Below are 17,781 nucleotides of genomic sequence, written 5' to 3' on the forward strand. Positions count from 1 at the left end.
ACCTTCTCATACATAGTAAGCACAATGTTTTTGTATGCCTGAGGCGGCATTGCCTACTTTAGGCCGCATCAAAAAGTTGGTCTAAATTTCACCCGGCCAGGGCCACCTTTTCATTTTTCGAGCGTTCACACGTGAGATAAGGCAGCCCTGGGCTGGCCTAAACCGCAAGTGTGAACGGGGTCTTGGAGAGTGAACAGAGCGGGTGGAGAGTAAGCAGAGTAAACAGCGAACAGAGTTGAGAAAGCGAGTAGAAGCAGAGGGCAGGAGGAAGAACATTAGCTGGGTGGACAGAATGTTCGAGTGCGGCGTGAGAAGCGAACAGACGGCTTCTCCTCCCCCCCACCCCTCCACCCCCCCTTCCTTGTGTAGGTCTTAAAACTGTCTGCATTGAGAGTACAATTAGGAATCCTAACCTATTCAAATTAGAGCTAGTCGCTCCTGGGGCTCTAGTGCACATACTTCACTAGGTGGCGCAGACACGACTACAAATTAGAGGTAACACACACGGCCATGACATTTACTTATTATACTGTGATACATCACCATTTTTGAAATTATTTTTTATACTAATATTCTGTGCATTGCTGCAGCACGGCATACTATAAGCCATTTCAAACATGGTTCATGGCACTGATTAATTTCAACCAATGGTTATAACACAGATTACATCATGTTTCCAAAGTATTTTCTGTAATAGGAAAACAGTGATTTCAGATGTCAACTTTACTCACCAAAGTGTAGAAAACATGTAAATAAGCAGGTATATATTTTTGTTTTTCAAACTGCACTTAAAGATTTTTTTTTTAAAGATTATGTACTCAGCTGTAACAGGTTTTTCCAGCAAATTTGTGGCTTTAAAGACAAAGCATAGGAGCTATTTTGCACAGGGAAAAGACAAATTACATAAAATGTAATTTAGACTTTAACTTTTTTTTTGTTGTTGTTGTTAGAAAATGGTCATATAGCCCTGTTTAAGTGCAATAACCCACTCCAGGGTTGGCTCGAAGACATATCGTACTGCACTTCTGGATGGCTGAAGGCACTCTGCCCCAGGCCTATTGTGGGTTACTGCTTACTAAACTAACTGTGACTTACTTTTTATTATTTGTTAATACTCATTAACACTCTTTCTCCTTAAAGTAATTTCTGCAGAAAACAAATTTTTTTCTTTGCAGATTTTAGAAAATTTTACCGCAGATTTCCGTGGGGACTAATTAAAGACTGGAATACACGCTTTGGAAGTACGGCCTAGAAGATATTAAGGATACAGTATACTGGAGATTATAAATCATTTTGGTTCGAATTGTTTCACATGCATTACCCGTTCAAAAAAATAATGGGAGACTTTCTTTCCTGCTCAATTATTGATGAAATTGGTATAGCCAGTCACAGCTGGAATAAGTAGTGCATGTAAAATGAGGATTTACATGAGTGCAGAAAAAAAAAACATGCTTGCAGACACTAGCAGAGGAAGTCAATGCAGTATTAAAAAGGCAATACAAACAATTAGGAGGTTCCTCCCCATGGGCATGAACTTGTCCTGCTGCTGTATGCTTCAGATGTTGAACATTATCTTCTAGACTGATTGGAAGGAGACAGGTGATATGCCTGTATGGAATTCAATCACACAGTTTCTATTCAGTTTTCTTAAAATGTATTTTTCATTTCAGTATGTATTACTTCTAAAGGATTATTGCTTATTCCTACGCAGTCTTCCTACTCACTGTTCAGAATAATTTCAAACCTTACTGCAAGCAGGTAACCAGGCAACAGACACAACATCGAGGGATCAGAAGGAGAAGTATGATTAAAGTCAAAACAATGAAATAAGACCTTCAATATCTGCTTTAAGACCATAAAATTGTAGAAACATAACACAGGTAAATAAGATCTAGCATCTACAGGCTTGCTAGCCAAGTCTCCGTGACAACCAGAGAGATAAGGAGTGGTAACCCTGTTCTTTTGAGTTACACTTATTTATAATTGCACTGCAACTCCACAAATTGTAAACAGAAAATGAAAAAGGGTGTGAGACTGGCTCAGTAACTATAGCAACACAACGTTTGAAGCCATGCTCGACCAAGCTGCTAGCACAATCCAGTCATTGTGAGCAATGAAATATATTGTACATTTGAAAAAACTTCAAGGTCGGAAAAAGAAGAGCCTGCCTTTGTTTCAGTTAGTTTGTATAGCCAGTGAGAGAGAGAGAAAAGGCAGCATGTAACATCTTGAACTGCCTGCTGCTAATAACATCCAGCAAATAGCCATATACATGAATCATGTCAGAAAAGGGAAAGGCAGGCACTTGAATTGGCCGCTGCTAACAACATCCAGAAAACCCACAATAACTGCAAATTGTTGCAACGAGAGAAATGAACAGCAGCATATTGTAGTGTTCCGGGGTAACCAAAAGGGAGGCAGATGACCACAACAAGATCTCTTTCGGGTTTTATTGAGGAGGTCAGCAAACCACAACACAGCCTACAGCAGTGTGTAACCCTGTGTGGAACCCAGACACATTATTGGACAACATTCACAAGCACACCTGGACCACGACTCAATCACTCTTCCCCCACCCCAAAGGTGCACTCATTCACATGCACAGGAACTCAGGACAATGACAAAACACAGAACAGCAACACAAAAACCATATAACACATAACAAATAGTCCAGATCGCTATAGTATGAATAACTGGAACTGTCAGCTACGCAGAACATCGAGAAAGCACCTTGAGTGATTCAATTGGAAGAAAACTCAAAGATTGTCTGGAGAACTTCAATTACAAAAAGAACCACCGTTAGGATCATCATTGAAGAAAAGGACAACTAATGATTTCGTAATATCCTATTAAATGTAATTCATTGAATTTATATTCATTTATTTACTAACTCATAATTACAATTATCCTGTTTGCATATTCATAATATTATATCTACTGACTTACAAATAATGTTAGTTCTTATAGAAATACAAATTATAGACAATGAATGTATTCTAGCTTTCACACTTAGTTAATATTTACACTGAAGACCATTATTGATTACTGAGATTAATGTGCTGATTTATGCTATTTTGAGATTAACATTATTTTCTAACTTTGTACCATATTTTATTTAAAGAGGTTTGATAAAATGTATGAAAGATATAACAGCGTTGCATGTTTTATTGTGCAATTGTTTCCTCGCAATCTTGAGCTCCACTGGGAGAAATCTGTAACTAAGAGTGCTAACTGAATTAAATAATTTACACACATGAATTAATTGTTTTAAACTGGGTTTAAATTGGGTATGCTAAACATCAATTCTCCCTACAAAATCAAAGTTGAACTATTTACTGCAAGTCATCCTGAGTTGTAATTATCTACTTTGTGTTTTTTAAAAATAACCCTTTTAGTCATACTTTGGCCAAAGATTTTTGAACAGACCACCCCGAGAACCTGCTTTCAGTTTGTTGATGAAGGCAAAGTCATTCCATTCTCTTCAAAATTACATTGTTTTTAAAAAATCCCATGAAAGAACTGCTAGACAAAAAATTGTTGCATAATTTCAGATGGTTTTAGGTCTCCCATCTCAGCACTTAATCAATTCATACACACACTGATTGTATTCCATGTTATCTGCACCATAAAAGCCATTTTAGTTAACAATTCCAAAAACATGACAGTATCTTTAGAAGAAAAACAACTGAGGTAGTCTTGATTGAGAGAACACAAGTACTCTCAAAACCTTATTAACCCTTTATCTTAAATCCATGACTGTTAATTGCAGGAAAGGTCATTACTAAACCTTATACTAGATACTCCCTTTCATCGCCTTGATTGGTGCTCTCTAATCAAGCTAAAGAGCACTTAACATCAGAGTCCGACATCTTGTCACTACAATACCACACCGGTAACACTTCCATTGCTCATAGGTCACAACAGACAGGGATTATATTAAGAACATAAGAAAGTTTACAAACGAGAGGAGGCCATTCAGCCCATCTTGCTTGTTTGGTTGTTTGTAGCTTATTGATCCCAGAATCACATTAAGCAGCTTCTGGATGGATTCCAGAGTGTCAGTTTCAACAACATTACAGGGGAGTTGGTTCCAGACCCTCACAATTCTCTGTAAAAAAGTGCCACCTATTTTCTGTTCTGAATGCCCCTTTGTCTAATCTTCATTTGTGACCCCTGGTCCTTGTTTCTTTTTTAAGGTTGAAAAAGTCACTTGGGTCGACATTGTCAATACCTTTTAGAGTTCTGAATGCTTCAATTAGGTCGCTGTGTAGTCTTCTTTGTTCAAGACTGAATAGATTCAATTATTTTAGCTTGTCTGCATATGATATGCCTTTTAAACCCAGAATAATTCTGGTCGCTCTTCTTTGCACTCTTTCTAGAGCAGCAATATCCTTTTTGTCACGAGGCGACCAGAACTGAACACAGTATTCAAGATGAGATCTTACTAATGCATTGTACAGTTTTAACATTACTTCCCTTGATTTAAATTCAACACTTTTCACAATATATCCGAGCATCTTGTTGACCTTTTTTATAGCTTCCCCACATTGTCTAGATGAAGACATTTCTGAGTCAAGATAATCTCCTATGTCTTTTTCATGAATTCCTTCTTCAATTTCAGTATCTCCAATATGATATTTATAATGCACATTTGTATTGCCTGCATGCAGTACCTTAAATTTGTCTCTATTAAATGTAATTTGCCAGTTCTGAATCTTGTCTAGATCATTTTGAATGACATTTGCTGCTGCAACAGTGTTTGCCACTCCTCCTATTTTGTGTCATCTGCAAATTTAACAGTTTTGCAGAATCTAAATCATTAATGCAGATTAGGAATAGAAGAGGACCTAATATTGATCCCTGTGGTAATCCACTTGTTTATTTATGTTTACTGGAGTATTTATACTTCTAAATAATGCAGGAAGATTGTTCTTCACTGATTTTAGTATTCAATTATACGACGAGTTAAAAACTGTAAAGTTCATGAGCAGCACCGAGCAGCACTCTCTACAGAGGCAGAATCGGCAGACGCCTGCTTCGCCCACCTTGTAGATTCGCTGGTGCCTGGGCGAGCTCTACACTAATGTGATGTGCTTTTTTACAGAAGGAAATCAGTGAATGAGCTGCAAGACTGACACAAATATACTTGTGTTAATGCTTTGTAATATTGGTCTCAAAATAATAGGTTTACCCCGAGAGGCTGGAGTCTCGATTGAGGTTGATATTTATGATAATAACTTTCGAAAATTAGTAAACTGAGTGCGAAGGTTGTTGTTGCCAGTTACTGCGAAAAAATAAACGCATTTTAGAGGGAACACTGGATGTGATCATGCGGACATTCCAAAGGTTTTCCATTAGAGGATATAATGGTAAACTGTTGCCTAAAAAGGGTTATAAAAGCCATTGTTGAATAAAACTCACATCAAATCTTGGCTAGAGTTTGCCAGAAGGCATGTGGGAGACTCTGAGACCAAGTGGAAGAAGATTCTATGGTCTGATGAGACAAAAATAGAGTTTTTTGGCCTCAATGCTAAGCGCTATGTTTGGCGCAAGCCTAACACCGCACATCATCCTGAGAACACCATCCCTACCATGAAGCATGGTGGCAGCTTCATGCTATGGGAAGATAGAGGGCAAAATGGATGTAGCAAAGTATAGAAAAATCCTGGAGGAAAACCTGTTGAAGTCTACAAGAGACCTGAGACTTGGGAGAAGATTCATCTTCCAGCAGGACAATGACCTCAAACATACAGCCAAAGCCACACTGGAGTGGCTTAAAAACAAAAAAGATCAATGTCCTGGAGTGGCCCAGTCAAAGCTCAGACCTCAATTCAATGAGAATATACAGAAAGAGTTGAAAAATAGACTCATGGTTGTAATTGCTGCCTCTACCAAATATTGACTGAAGGGAGTGAATACTTATGCAATCAACTATTTTCTGTTTTGTATTTGTAATTAATTTAGAACAATTTGTAGATTTTATTTTTCACTTTGACATTATGGACTTTTTTTGTGTTGATCAGTTGCAAAAACTCCTAATTAAATCCATTTTGATTCCATGTTCTAACACAATAAAATGTGGAAAGGTCCAAGGGGGGGGGGGGTGAATACTTTTGAGAGCCACTGTATATATAGCACCAAAAGACATTATACTCGCAGGGTTCCCTCTGGGGCATCTGAAGGTACTGTATGTGCTGATTATACCGTTTTCATTAGTTTTCTTGCAGGTTTCATCACATTTACCTTGTAGTAAAAGTCACTGGGGCTAAGTCCTGTTGTACTGTATTCCTCCCCAGAGGGCCGTTTACCTTGCGGCACTCAACTGATATTCAGCCAATGAGAAATTAAAGATGTTTTTAGGAAAAAGAAAAAAACATATTGTTTTCCTTTTAATAGCAGCCATTCACCAAGCAGCCTCTCCACAATCCTCTTCCAAAGTGCGTCCTTCCATCTCAGTCTTAGTGAGAATGGGTAACAAATTGGATGACATTGGAAAAGAAAGTAGACACGACATAAATAAGACATAAAGCAGGTAGTTGTAAAACATATTGATGCAAAGATGACTACAAAGGACCATGGCTTTCTAAAGCAGGGATGGAAATAAAGCCCCACTGCACAGCAGTTTGATCCATTCTTGATTTTACAAGGAGTTTAATAAGACACTGAGCTTGTTACCTATACACTGACTAATCAAGCTCATTTTAAAACCTGGAATGGGCGAAACTGCTATGCAGAAAGAGTTAGTTCTATTCCAGTAAAAGCATCAGGAAATGCCTGCAATAACCAAAACATGGATTCCAGGTAGCATGGTAGTATCTGCAGAGGAAATGACATAGTATACACTTAGCAAGCAGCAAGCATCTCTTCCCAAGGGCACACAGTACTGTATTCACTTAAACTCTAGTACAAACACATAAATATACAGGGGAATAGGCATGGTACTAATCTGAGTAATCCAAATTTACTTTAGATGGGATTAATTAGACTTATTTATAATTGTGAAGCCTTTTGTTTATAGTACCGAATGAGAAATAGCTTTTGAAAGATTGGAGAATGCAAATAACTTTCAATATTGCGAAGATCTGTGTAACTAATCCATAATAACTACTAAAGCTTCTATTTATTTATTTTTGTAAAGCGTCCTTCCATGGGTAATTACAATAATTGACTGCTCCTTTTCAGCTTAATAAAATATCCAATAAATCAGACTGGAAATCATGTTGATAGTTATTTGTGCATTTTAATAAATGCTGTGCTCTATTGCTCTCTGTTGATACTGAATTAACATTACAGCTCACTAAATGACTTTTCTATTGTGCCTGGCATTAGATGCCTTTTTCAGGGAGGAGTGTAGAAGCTAAGAAAAGAGCACCCATAATCATAGAAACATTTGAGCAGAAGAAATGAAAACCTCTTGCTGTTTAAGTGCATCATTTCCCCTAGGGGGCGCATCTAATTACTCCTTGAATGACCTCAATGTCTTAGGCTCCATGACCTCACAATGCAGACTATTTAGAATGCAAACATATACTACCTGAGTAGAAACAGTAGGACATCCCTGCTTCTGTTTTCATTGTTTGTATGTTCCATTAATGGCCCCTGGTATTGCTCTTGTTCACTGAAACTAAACTAAACTAAACCTTGTGTACAATATCTGCATAGCTAAGTTTTTCAGAGGGGCCAATCCTAACAAGATAAAATAAACAGATACAGTTATGCAAATATATTTTGATAAATTAGTGACAAATCTGGTCTGAAAGTGATTTCATAAATCTCACCTGTTGTCCTTTTGCTATATGGTCTCAGTTTGTTTAGTTTTGAACAAAGTTAAATACATCTTTGCAGGTTTAACCTCTATGAAAAGAGTCAGGCTTGTCTGCTTTTGTGGTTATAGATCTTTCAATCTCGCCTCACACACAGGGGTTAGAACTTTCTGTATTGTCCCATGTTCTGGGTAAACGGTATTCCCAGACTGAATGTCTGTTATAGAACAATCTCGTCATTTCTTTCTTTCCCTTTGTATATATATCAAAGCCAGTGACCCTTGCAGGACCCCACTCAATGCTGTCTCACGAGACATGTCTTCAGGCACTTTCTGTTACCTTTATCAATTCTTTATTCAACCACATACTTTACCTTTGATTTCAGGCTGCTTTAGAAACAGTCTGTCATATATACTTATTTACAAAGCATCTGGACAATCCAGGCAGATTTTGTCACGTGCCCTGCTGCTGTCTGCTTTATCAGCAACACTCTGAAGTCCAGGAGGTGAGCAAGGCAATGTTTCAGGAACCCGTAACCCATCAGCTCTATGCTGATATACATACTGGTCTGGCTAACTTTTTAAATAGCTTTGCTTTATCTCACTGAGGGTTTTATAACACTATGTAACACAATTTTTGTTCCTGGGTAGTAAGTGTTATTTCCTAATTGCTTATGCCTCAAAAGTATATAAAATGGCTATTATTCCCCACAAACTTTGCTTTTGTGACTAGGACAGTGATATTTCAAAATATCACTATTTCCAATGGCAAAATGGGCAAATGTGTGTCTTTTCGTTCACATAAAGTCAGAAAAAACAACATATGAATCCAAATTAATATGTATTTATACTAAAGTAATACAAAGATGACTACAAAAGATTTAGGAGTAGTTTTTCAAGATTTACAGTTATACTATATTTACAGTATAATTGTAAATCTCAAAAAACTACTCACTTCTAAATCTTTTGCAACCATTTCGCCATTGGAAATAATGATATTTTGAAATATCACTGTCCTGGTCACAAAAGCAAAGTATATGGGGAATAATAGCCATTTTCTATACTTTTGAGGCATAAGCAATTAGGAAATAACACTTACTACCCAGGAACAAAAAAACACAAATAAAAAATTTGTTACACAGTGTAATCATTGTTTCTACACTGAAGTAGTTCACTGTGTTCACTTAAATGTTGTCAACATAATGGCTCTGTAATTTGACTTACCCGTTGCTATTATTCGCTTCCTAGTTCTTTGTTCAGTTTATCTAGCTACTGTTAACTCTCTTTTACTTGGGTGCCATTCATTTATTTAATCTATTTTATTATGCATATAATGGTGAATCAAAAATTGAGTATTCTCCAATTTTTGCCTCGGTTCTGTTCTTCGTGAAATAATTGAAACTTGTTTTTTATAAGTTTAATGTCAGCAAGCCACTGCCCAGCTGCTGAAGATCATTTCAACTTGCCTGTTCAGTATTCCACTAGGGCTTCTTGCATCATCACTGTGAGACTATAGGTGAGAGTGAGGCTAATTGCATTATTAGTCTCACCTTATACACCAGTGTGAGTGTCCCTGCTGTCAATGAACTCAACCAAGCACAATTGTAAGCAGGGGAACCAAATAACATGAATGACACTAGGATAAGAGAACAATCAATTTTTTGAGCCCTTTCCATTCTACCTTTGCACTGCATGCTACTCAATAGAACAGTTGTATACTTCGTATTCTTTGTCCTTCATCACTAAAGCAGATAGGGTTGGATATAAAATGGTTTACTGCATACCATGAGTAAATATACAGAGAATCTAAAACAAGCTAGGAGAAAATAATTTAATACACCCACACACTACGTACTGGTGGTCAAGCTAAAGCAATCAGCGGCTTATGTAGTTCTTTGTTTACTAAATGCAGATATTCAGTTAACATTAGCCAAACTGGTATACATTAGTCTTGCAAATGAGTTTGAGGCAGATTGAAGGGCATGCATTGTGTACAGAAGAGCAAATCACTCAGCAATGTGAATGCAATGTGGGTGTACAGCTTGCTTCATCAGTACTAGTCAATAAAATTGCTATATATTTGTATTATCTACCCATGCCCAACTTTTGTATACAATGACTGATAACTGCTGTAGCTTCTTTTCATCTACCCGTTACACCTTTATTTTGATAACATAAGCAACCAATTTGATGATATGTCTGCTTTTTTATTGAATGAATAGCAAATCGAATGCAAGTTCTAATTAGAGTATTTCAATTCAAGTATTAAGTCAGTGATTACATTGTTTTCTACTGTTGTTTTTCCCCCAAACAGTGACATTCTAAACACCATCCAGAAACAAACTATTTATCCTATCACTGTAAAACTGGCAAATTACCAATTGCACTGTATTACATTTAAACAAACATAAATGTAACATGGTTAAACTATAGGCAGTTGTGTCTTTTGAGCACCACTGTTTATAATGATCAGAATAGATCATTGTTTGCAAGATCGAGACAATTCATCTCACAGGAAATGATTCGTTACATCAAAACAAGCAAACGTTATGACTGCTAAGATTTTCTTTGCTGTTACATTTATGGTCGCTGACAGACAGACAGTAGCCTTCCCTTTGGGGTGAAATAATCTGGCACCTTGCTGTATTATAATGACCTTCTAATTACCACTGTTATATGGGTTCATCTGTCTTTTTGAGGGTTTCAATACCTACATCTTCTGTGAATTACCTAAATGAATAGGCTGAAACATCTTTCATGTTGTATGTTGGTTGTATTGGTGAGATAATTCAACATCTAAAAAGCAAATTGGTATCACTGTATTCCAGAGAACTTTATAACATTATTATTATTACTACTATTATAATATTTAAATGTTCAGTTGACTAGCTGGTACAGTAGGGGGCTTACATTGTACTTACAGACATGAAATCAATTTTACAAATCGGACTTTAAATTGTTGAAATCTTCTGACTTCAGCATTAGACCTCCACAAACATCTGAGTATGGATTACCCACACACAACATGGTTGTAACTGAAAGTAATATACTTTTAAATAAATAAATATATCCCATTTGTAGCAAGGACAGGCCCCCACCCCATTACAGATACATATTTTGCAATCATGCTAGGTGCTTAGGTCTACAGGTATCCTTAAATCGATATAAAACATGCAATGACTTTAGATTCTAAATACTTACTACTTTCTAAATACTTACTACTCAACTCAATGCTGCAAATGCATTTTAAATTAATTTCATTGTTGTACTTTTATATTGTTTTTCAATGTCAAAAGCTACAACCCTCCTGTAATGTTTGTATATAAACCTGCAAAAAACATTCCAAATATTGAAAACGCTGTACACAAGTTAGGTTTTAAAAGAATGAATCAGCTTCCCACAAAAGCCCTTCAAGATTGACTTTGCTTTTTCTTGCAAATTGCTACTGTAGTTTCATTATTGAAAAGTAGGCTATCAATATATTTTGAGGGCTATTTTGAGGGCCCCTAGTTTTTGAAAACGGTAATTACAATCTTAAAATCTGACAAATACACAGTAATTAACCACATACCGAAAATTATACCATATTTTGGTAACTATGGTAAATAGACCACCCTCACCCGAAATATCTACCAAATTTCACTGGTCGTTTATAGATCAATGGTTTTAGTTCTTAGTCAATGGTACTTTAAGAAAGGCTATTTTGCAGACTATTTGACCTACTCACAATACAGACTTACTTTCAATGCAATAGGAACCAAGTTCGTATCTAAGTATTTAATTCTACAAAAACAGATCCAAATCAGATCAGAGGTTCTACTACTATTCTGAGAAGGTCAAAAACAGATAATCCGATTAGTATTATGTGACCTTGAACTGCAGGTCCAGTCAAATGCCTTGGTCTACCTCTGTGACAATGACCTCCATAACATACTTTGTGAGTTACTAAGTGTGAAGGATGGACAGAAACCTCCTCCCTGCCCCCCTCCTTTAGGAAACTAAGTAGATGTAAATAACTGAGGAACAAAAATATCAAGATGAACTACAATATTTTATTTGAGTCCTTCTGAATTATTATATTATCTGAAACTTCAACGTTGTTTTATTTTTCTTGACATAAAGAACCATTTCCAATGTAGTATTACTAACAACCAACAATACAGCCTGTAACCATAATAAAACAAGAGTGATAGTTATATTCAACAACATTTACACAGCTAAGGATTGTACAATATCACAATTTTCAGAAATGTTGCAATGTATCTGTGTGTTTAGATTAATAGAGCCATTCTGGGGTTAAATGTGCACATTGACATGTAGGGTGAAAGCACTTGTATGCATGTGTGTAAATATATTTGGATGCTTCCATGTCTATAGTGGATATATTTAAATAAAATTAACAATACCCTATTTTGTTGTCCTTCAGAGATTTGACTTAAAACACGTTTTTCGAACCTTTTTAGAAAATGCATGCCGACTTCAATAAATGAAGCGTGTTTTGTCTCAGAATAATATCTAAAATGTAATGAACAAAGCGACCATGATAAGATAAAAAAAAAGGAACAATCACAGTTCAGCATCACCAGCCGACATCTACCAGAACTTACTTTAAATGTACTCTTGTTTAGCAAAGCTAACAAATTTAAACCATGAAATCTTTAATATAAAAACAGTACAATAATATTTGAACATTAAATATATCCAGATTTGTATTTGTCAGGTATAGTTTATAGTGCAGTGCACCCAAAATTACACTAAGAACAGCACCTAACTTTGCCTTTTTAAACAGCAGTTATGAAATCGTACAGCTACTTTTGAAATTTTTGATTAACTCCAACTGTAGTAGTAACAGTTTGAAAAGTTATTTACCAGCATTTGAGGAGTTAAATTTTAAGATATTACAAATAAACCTAGAAGTGTATAAATGTACCCTTTTATTGTCCTGCACAGTACCTTGTGTTATGTGTTTATATATATATATATATATATATATATATATATATATATATATATATATATATATATATATATATATATATATATATATATATACACACACACACACACACACACACACACACACACACACACACACACACATATATATCGGTCCCAATACCCTACATAACAATGTATAATATGCAGTTTCAATTTAGCCAATATGGGACTTGGTTTAAGTTGATGCTAGTCAATCCGATATTTCAATCCTTCACAAAATGTACTAATAATAGTCTGTATTTCAGAATGTATTTTATGTGGGCATAACAAGTTATATTTTATAGTACATCAATGCAATTTGAGTGGAAAAAATCTATTGTTTTCAATTGCAATTTGAATAGCAGTTGTCACTTGAATCTGTTAACGTATGTGTTTATTGTTACCACTTGTAATATGAGGGCCCAACTCTTAATTTATTTTGTTCTAGTGCAGTCTTTTATATCAACTTAAATCATCATGTTTTCCAACTTGTTTACAACAAAATCAATTAGGACACACACATGGGATTTCAGTAAATTACCATGGCATATCTGTACCTTGTAAGAATGTGAATATTAAAATTAGCTTTATAAACCTGCAAGTACCATAAGTGAAATCGAGGGATAGTCTCTAAAGACACACTTCTATTGAAGCTAACATGGACATTTAAATAGACAGTATGCTTGCGGTGGGGCCATCAAGCTCACAATTTGTAGATTCTCCTTTAAGTTCAAGAACTTGCTTAGACTTTAAATAAAACCTCTCCATCAAAACTTCATAACAGCTGAAAGTAAAACTGCAGTATGTTATGTGCATGCCTCCCCCTTCTCTACTGCACAACTGAGCTGAGCCATGAAAGATGAAAAAACAAGCAGGGAAGCAGACACTGCTAGAATTTCCATTCCAAAAGTGACTTCTACTTGTAGCACTAATGATATCCATCTAGAAAAGCGCACATACTGTCATACTGTCTTCAGCACTGAGGTATTAACACAAACTAAGTATCAGTCTACCCCTTATAAAATGTTTGAAACAGATTTAAAACGAATTTATAAAGTGCACTATAAATACTAGTTCTGTCTTTACAATATAAGACAATCAAATTAGAGTTCAAAAATCCACATAAAAGATTATAAGACACACACTAGGATAGCTGGCATTTACACTACTTAAAGAAACAGATATATTACTTTTTAAACACACTGGATAAAATAAACGGCTCAGCTATTGAAATGGAAAACTCTGGTTCCTACATGAAACTTCGATGCTCACACTTGAGTCTAGAGTCTTAACATTTGACTACATACATAAACAATATAAGGGGTTGTAAAGACTAGTTCAGAATCAATGCATACCTTACAGATAACAAAGTACAGCTCTAATCTACAGTGCCATTTTAAGCCTGTGTGCTTGATGGAACAGCATGTATATTGTGGTAGCCATAAAACTTTGGATTAACAACCAAGTTTTGTTTTTTTTTGTTGCTTTTTTTAAAATAAAGATTATTTCATTTTAAAAGCAAAGCAAAAGTTTGTACACCTTTAGTACTTTTAACTAGTGAAACATCAATCACAGTCACTATTTACACCCTGGTATTTAATCCTTAATTTTAAACTAAACTAAATGTTAACACTTTAAAAAAGGGACCCCATTTAGAGTCTCCTCTCATAACATGTTGAAGTGTGACCTTTTATTTGTCATCTACGTGAAACTACAAATACTTTAAACAGGTTAACTACCAATCAAGTCTGTTTGCACTGGCATTTTATTGTAATACTTTTCATACACAGATGTTGGTTGGGTATGTTTCACTAAACTGAAGGATAATATAATACTTTTGTTTTGTACTGAAAAGGCAGAGAAATGATTGTTCTGAAACAGACCTGGCAGTTCAGCAAGGACAAGGAAAGTGTCACTTATCTGAAAGCTTCAGAGTAAAATAAAATCTACAACAATTTATACAACAAGCAAAAAAAAGAAAAAAAAAAAATACAATATAAATTGCCACACAGGCACCAGTCAGTCAATGGCTACTCTAATATTTGTCCATTAATGTTCATTTATAACAGTTGCCAGATAAATAAATTACTTAAAACATATTTCACAAATATCTGTATCTGATGGGCTTGTTTTGTTGCATTCCTTCCATTTCCTAGGTGACCTTTTCCTTAGAGCTGGGTGTTTCAGGCCGGTATTCCTTCCTTTCTGAGACATTGCGCTTGACCTTTGCGCTGGCAGGCGATGACTCCTGGTTTAGCGATGGACTTGACTGGGATTTCTTCAGACCACTGCTGTCACTTTCTTTGCTGCCAAGTATCTCTTTTACTCCCTCCTTTAGAAGTTTAACATACATCTCATAGCGGTTCTCCTGTCAAGGACAAAAACGATCACAAATGAGCTACAAAACACAATTCACTTACCATGTTGAATACTAACGCATGATTACCAAGGAGCTTTATAAATGGGGTACACTGAAGGAGATAAAGCACTATAAAGAAGAGAATACTGTGCAATATGATGGGCTTGCCTCATTTTTTGGTTGCCTCATGTTTATTTATTAGAATAAGGACAGGCAACAGGCTGTCAATTAACATTCAACATTGTTATTTAATTTCATTAATAAGAAATGTTGTGTTATAACATTTAATTAGTTCAACACATCAAGAATGTTTGGCACAGTTAAACAGAGAGTTTCTTGCTTTTCAGATAGTTTCAGATCATGACAACAAGGACTTTCAAGAATATACGTCTTGTTGAATTTAAGAGTACTAGAAAACTAGGTACTCTACACTTTGGGGATTACTCCTTAAGTTATGCAAAATCATTTCTTATATTTTCACAGATTGCCACAGCCAATCAGGTTCTAAATAGAGTTGCTATTATCCAATGGTAGATGCTCGCTATGCAAATATGGCCTAGACAAAGGATGGTGGCATGATGAACAGGTTTCTACTGACAAGTCACTATAAGGTTGTGCCTATTATTACAAACAGGTATCCCTAATGTTACTTTGTCTAGAGGCAAGTAGGCTACCCATAGAACAATATATACTTTGCCGGGCTACAGTACCTGCATACATTTTTTCATACATTTTTGAAAATATCTTTTTAGGTAATGCTGAGGAATACCACACAGGAACAAACAATTATCCTTTATCAAAAATACATTATGAAAATGTAACTGAAACCATGTGGTATAAATATGCTTAGCGCCACTGCCAAGAATCGTGCGTTCAATCCGTTTGTGTCACTCAAGATTATATTGGTCAGTTTCTTCTGATTTTCAGATGCAAAACACCAAGAGAGACTTTTAAAGCGTTTGTATATAACAGTTATTCTTCAGAAGATCTGTGTACAGCGAGGTACATTTTTTCCTAGCCTAGGATTCTGAACAGTAATAGTAACATGCTGGGTAGCATACATGCTTGATTTTCAGGGCTTAATGTTTTAAACATGAGCTCAGAGAGTTTTAGCACATACCACTACCGTACTGTAGGAGGGTGCCCCGCCATCAATGTGTGTTAGAAATGTTGTGAAATGTTTATTTATCAAAAGGATACTCAAAAACATTTCTTGGATACAATTTTCTTAATCCTACTGTACATATGCCATGCTTTTCATACATTAAAAACCAGACAGCAGCAGTTTTATTACAGACATTTATCTACTCAGAACCACAGAACACAAACAGAAGCAGAATAAAAGTTCCGGAAGGAATACCTAAGAAATAAATGGAGTTTACAAAGCCAAATAAAAAGAACTGTTATTGAATTCAAAGTCAATCTGTGTACAGATCACTAGTATTCCACCACATCCTACGTGGTTTCTCATTACTCCCATTGTCAGGAAATGTGGGAGAAAAGAAACAAAAGTAACGCCCACACAGAAATATACACATTTACATCTACTAAAAACATTTTACTTTCAAATCGACTTTCAATACGTCCTTAACATCACTGAGATCCTTTTTGCCAATATAAGATACTTCAATCTCCACAAATTTGTTGAAGTTCAGCTTTTGGACAGCCTACTGATGCCTGCACATGGGAACAGGAAGTCATTATGGCATGACACTAAATTGCTCAGACGGTTTTGAATTACGCATTTCTCATACTTGTGTTCAATACCTACTGCAAAATTGAATTCCTAAATGATTTCCAACTTGTCTGTCATTCCACACATCACATTTAACAGATCTTCTTGGGAATGATTAGAAAAGAAGTCGATACCTATCTACAGTGGCTATAGTAAGTATTCTACCCCCTTGGACGTTTTCAGTTTGTTGTGTTACAATCTGAAATCTTGATGCATTTAAATGGGATTTTTTTTCCTTTCATTTACACAACCTACTCACACTTCGAAGAGGCAAGAGAATTTTTATTGTGAAACAACAGTTAATCAAAAAAAAAAAAAAAAACTGAAATGTCTTGGTTAGATAAGTATTCACCCCTCTGAGTCAATACCTGGTAGAACCACCTTTGGCAGCAATTACAGCTGTGAGTCTCTCGGGGTGAGTTTCTATCAGGTTTGCACATCTAGATTGTGCAATGTTCGCCCATTCTTGGCAAAATTGTTCCTCTGTTAAGTTGGATGGGGATCGTTGGTGGATAGCAAGTCTTGCCACAGATTCTCAATTGGATTCAAGTCTAGGCTTTGACTGGGCCACTCCAGGACATTCACTTTCTTGTTTTTAAGCCACTCCAGTGTCGCTTTGGCTGTGTGCTTGGGGTCGTTGTCCTGCTGAAAGGTGAATCCCCGTCCCAGTCTTAAGTCGTTTGCAGACTGAAGCAGGTTTTCCTCATGGATTTGCCTGTATTTAGCTCCATCCATTTTGCCCTCTACCCTGACAAGCTTCCCAGTCCCTGCTGATGAAAAGCATCCCTGTAGCATGATGCTGCCACCAGCATACTTCACAGTAGGGATGGTGTTACCTGGGTGATGTGCTGTGTTGGGTTTGCGCCAGACATAATGCTTTGCATTTATGCAAATTATTTAAATTTTTGTTACATCGGACCACAGAATCTTTTGCCACATCTTTTCAGA

The 17,781-nt window shown here is 36.0% G+C and overlaps 1 protein-coding gene across 3 annotated transcripts in view; it reads right to left on the reverse strand.

Moving 5' to 3' along the window:
- Positions 1-12,840: 12,840 nt before the first annotated feature.
- LOC121316683 (PH and SEC7 domain-containing protein 3-like) overlaps positions 12,841-17,781 on the reverse strand; it is a 126,096-nt gene continuing 121,155 nt past the window's right edge. For all 3 annotated transcript variants that reach the window (XM_041251745.1, XM_041251753.1, XM_041251761.1), the window contains one exon: positions 12,841-15,107. In XM_041251745.1, the coding sequence (XP_041107679.1) occupies positions 14,892-15,107 (216 nt within the window). In that variant the 3' untranslated portion in view covers positions 12,841-14,891. The remainder of the gene's footprint in view (positions 15,108-17,781) is intronic.

Source organism: Polyodon spathula, chromosome 1 (assembly GCF_017654505.1).
Source record: "Polyodon spathula isolate WHYD16114869_AA chromosome 1, ASM1765450v1, whole genome shotgun sequence".
Taxonomy (NCBI): Eukaryota; Metazoa; Chordata; class Actinopteri; order Acipenseriformes; family Polyodontidae; genus Polyodon; species Polyodon spathula.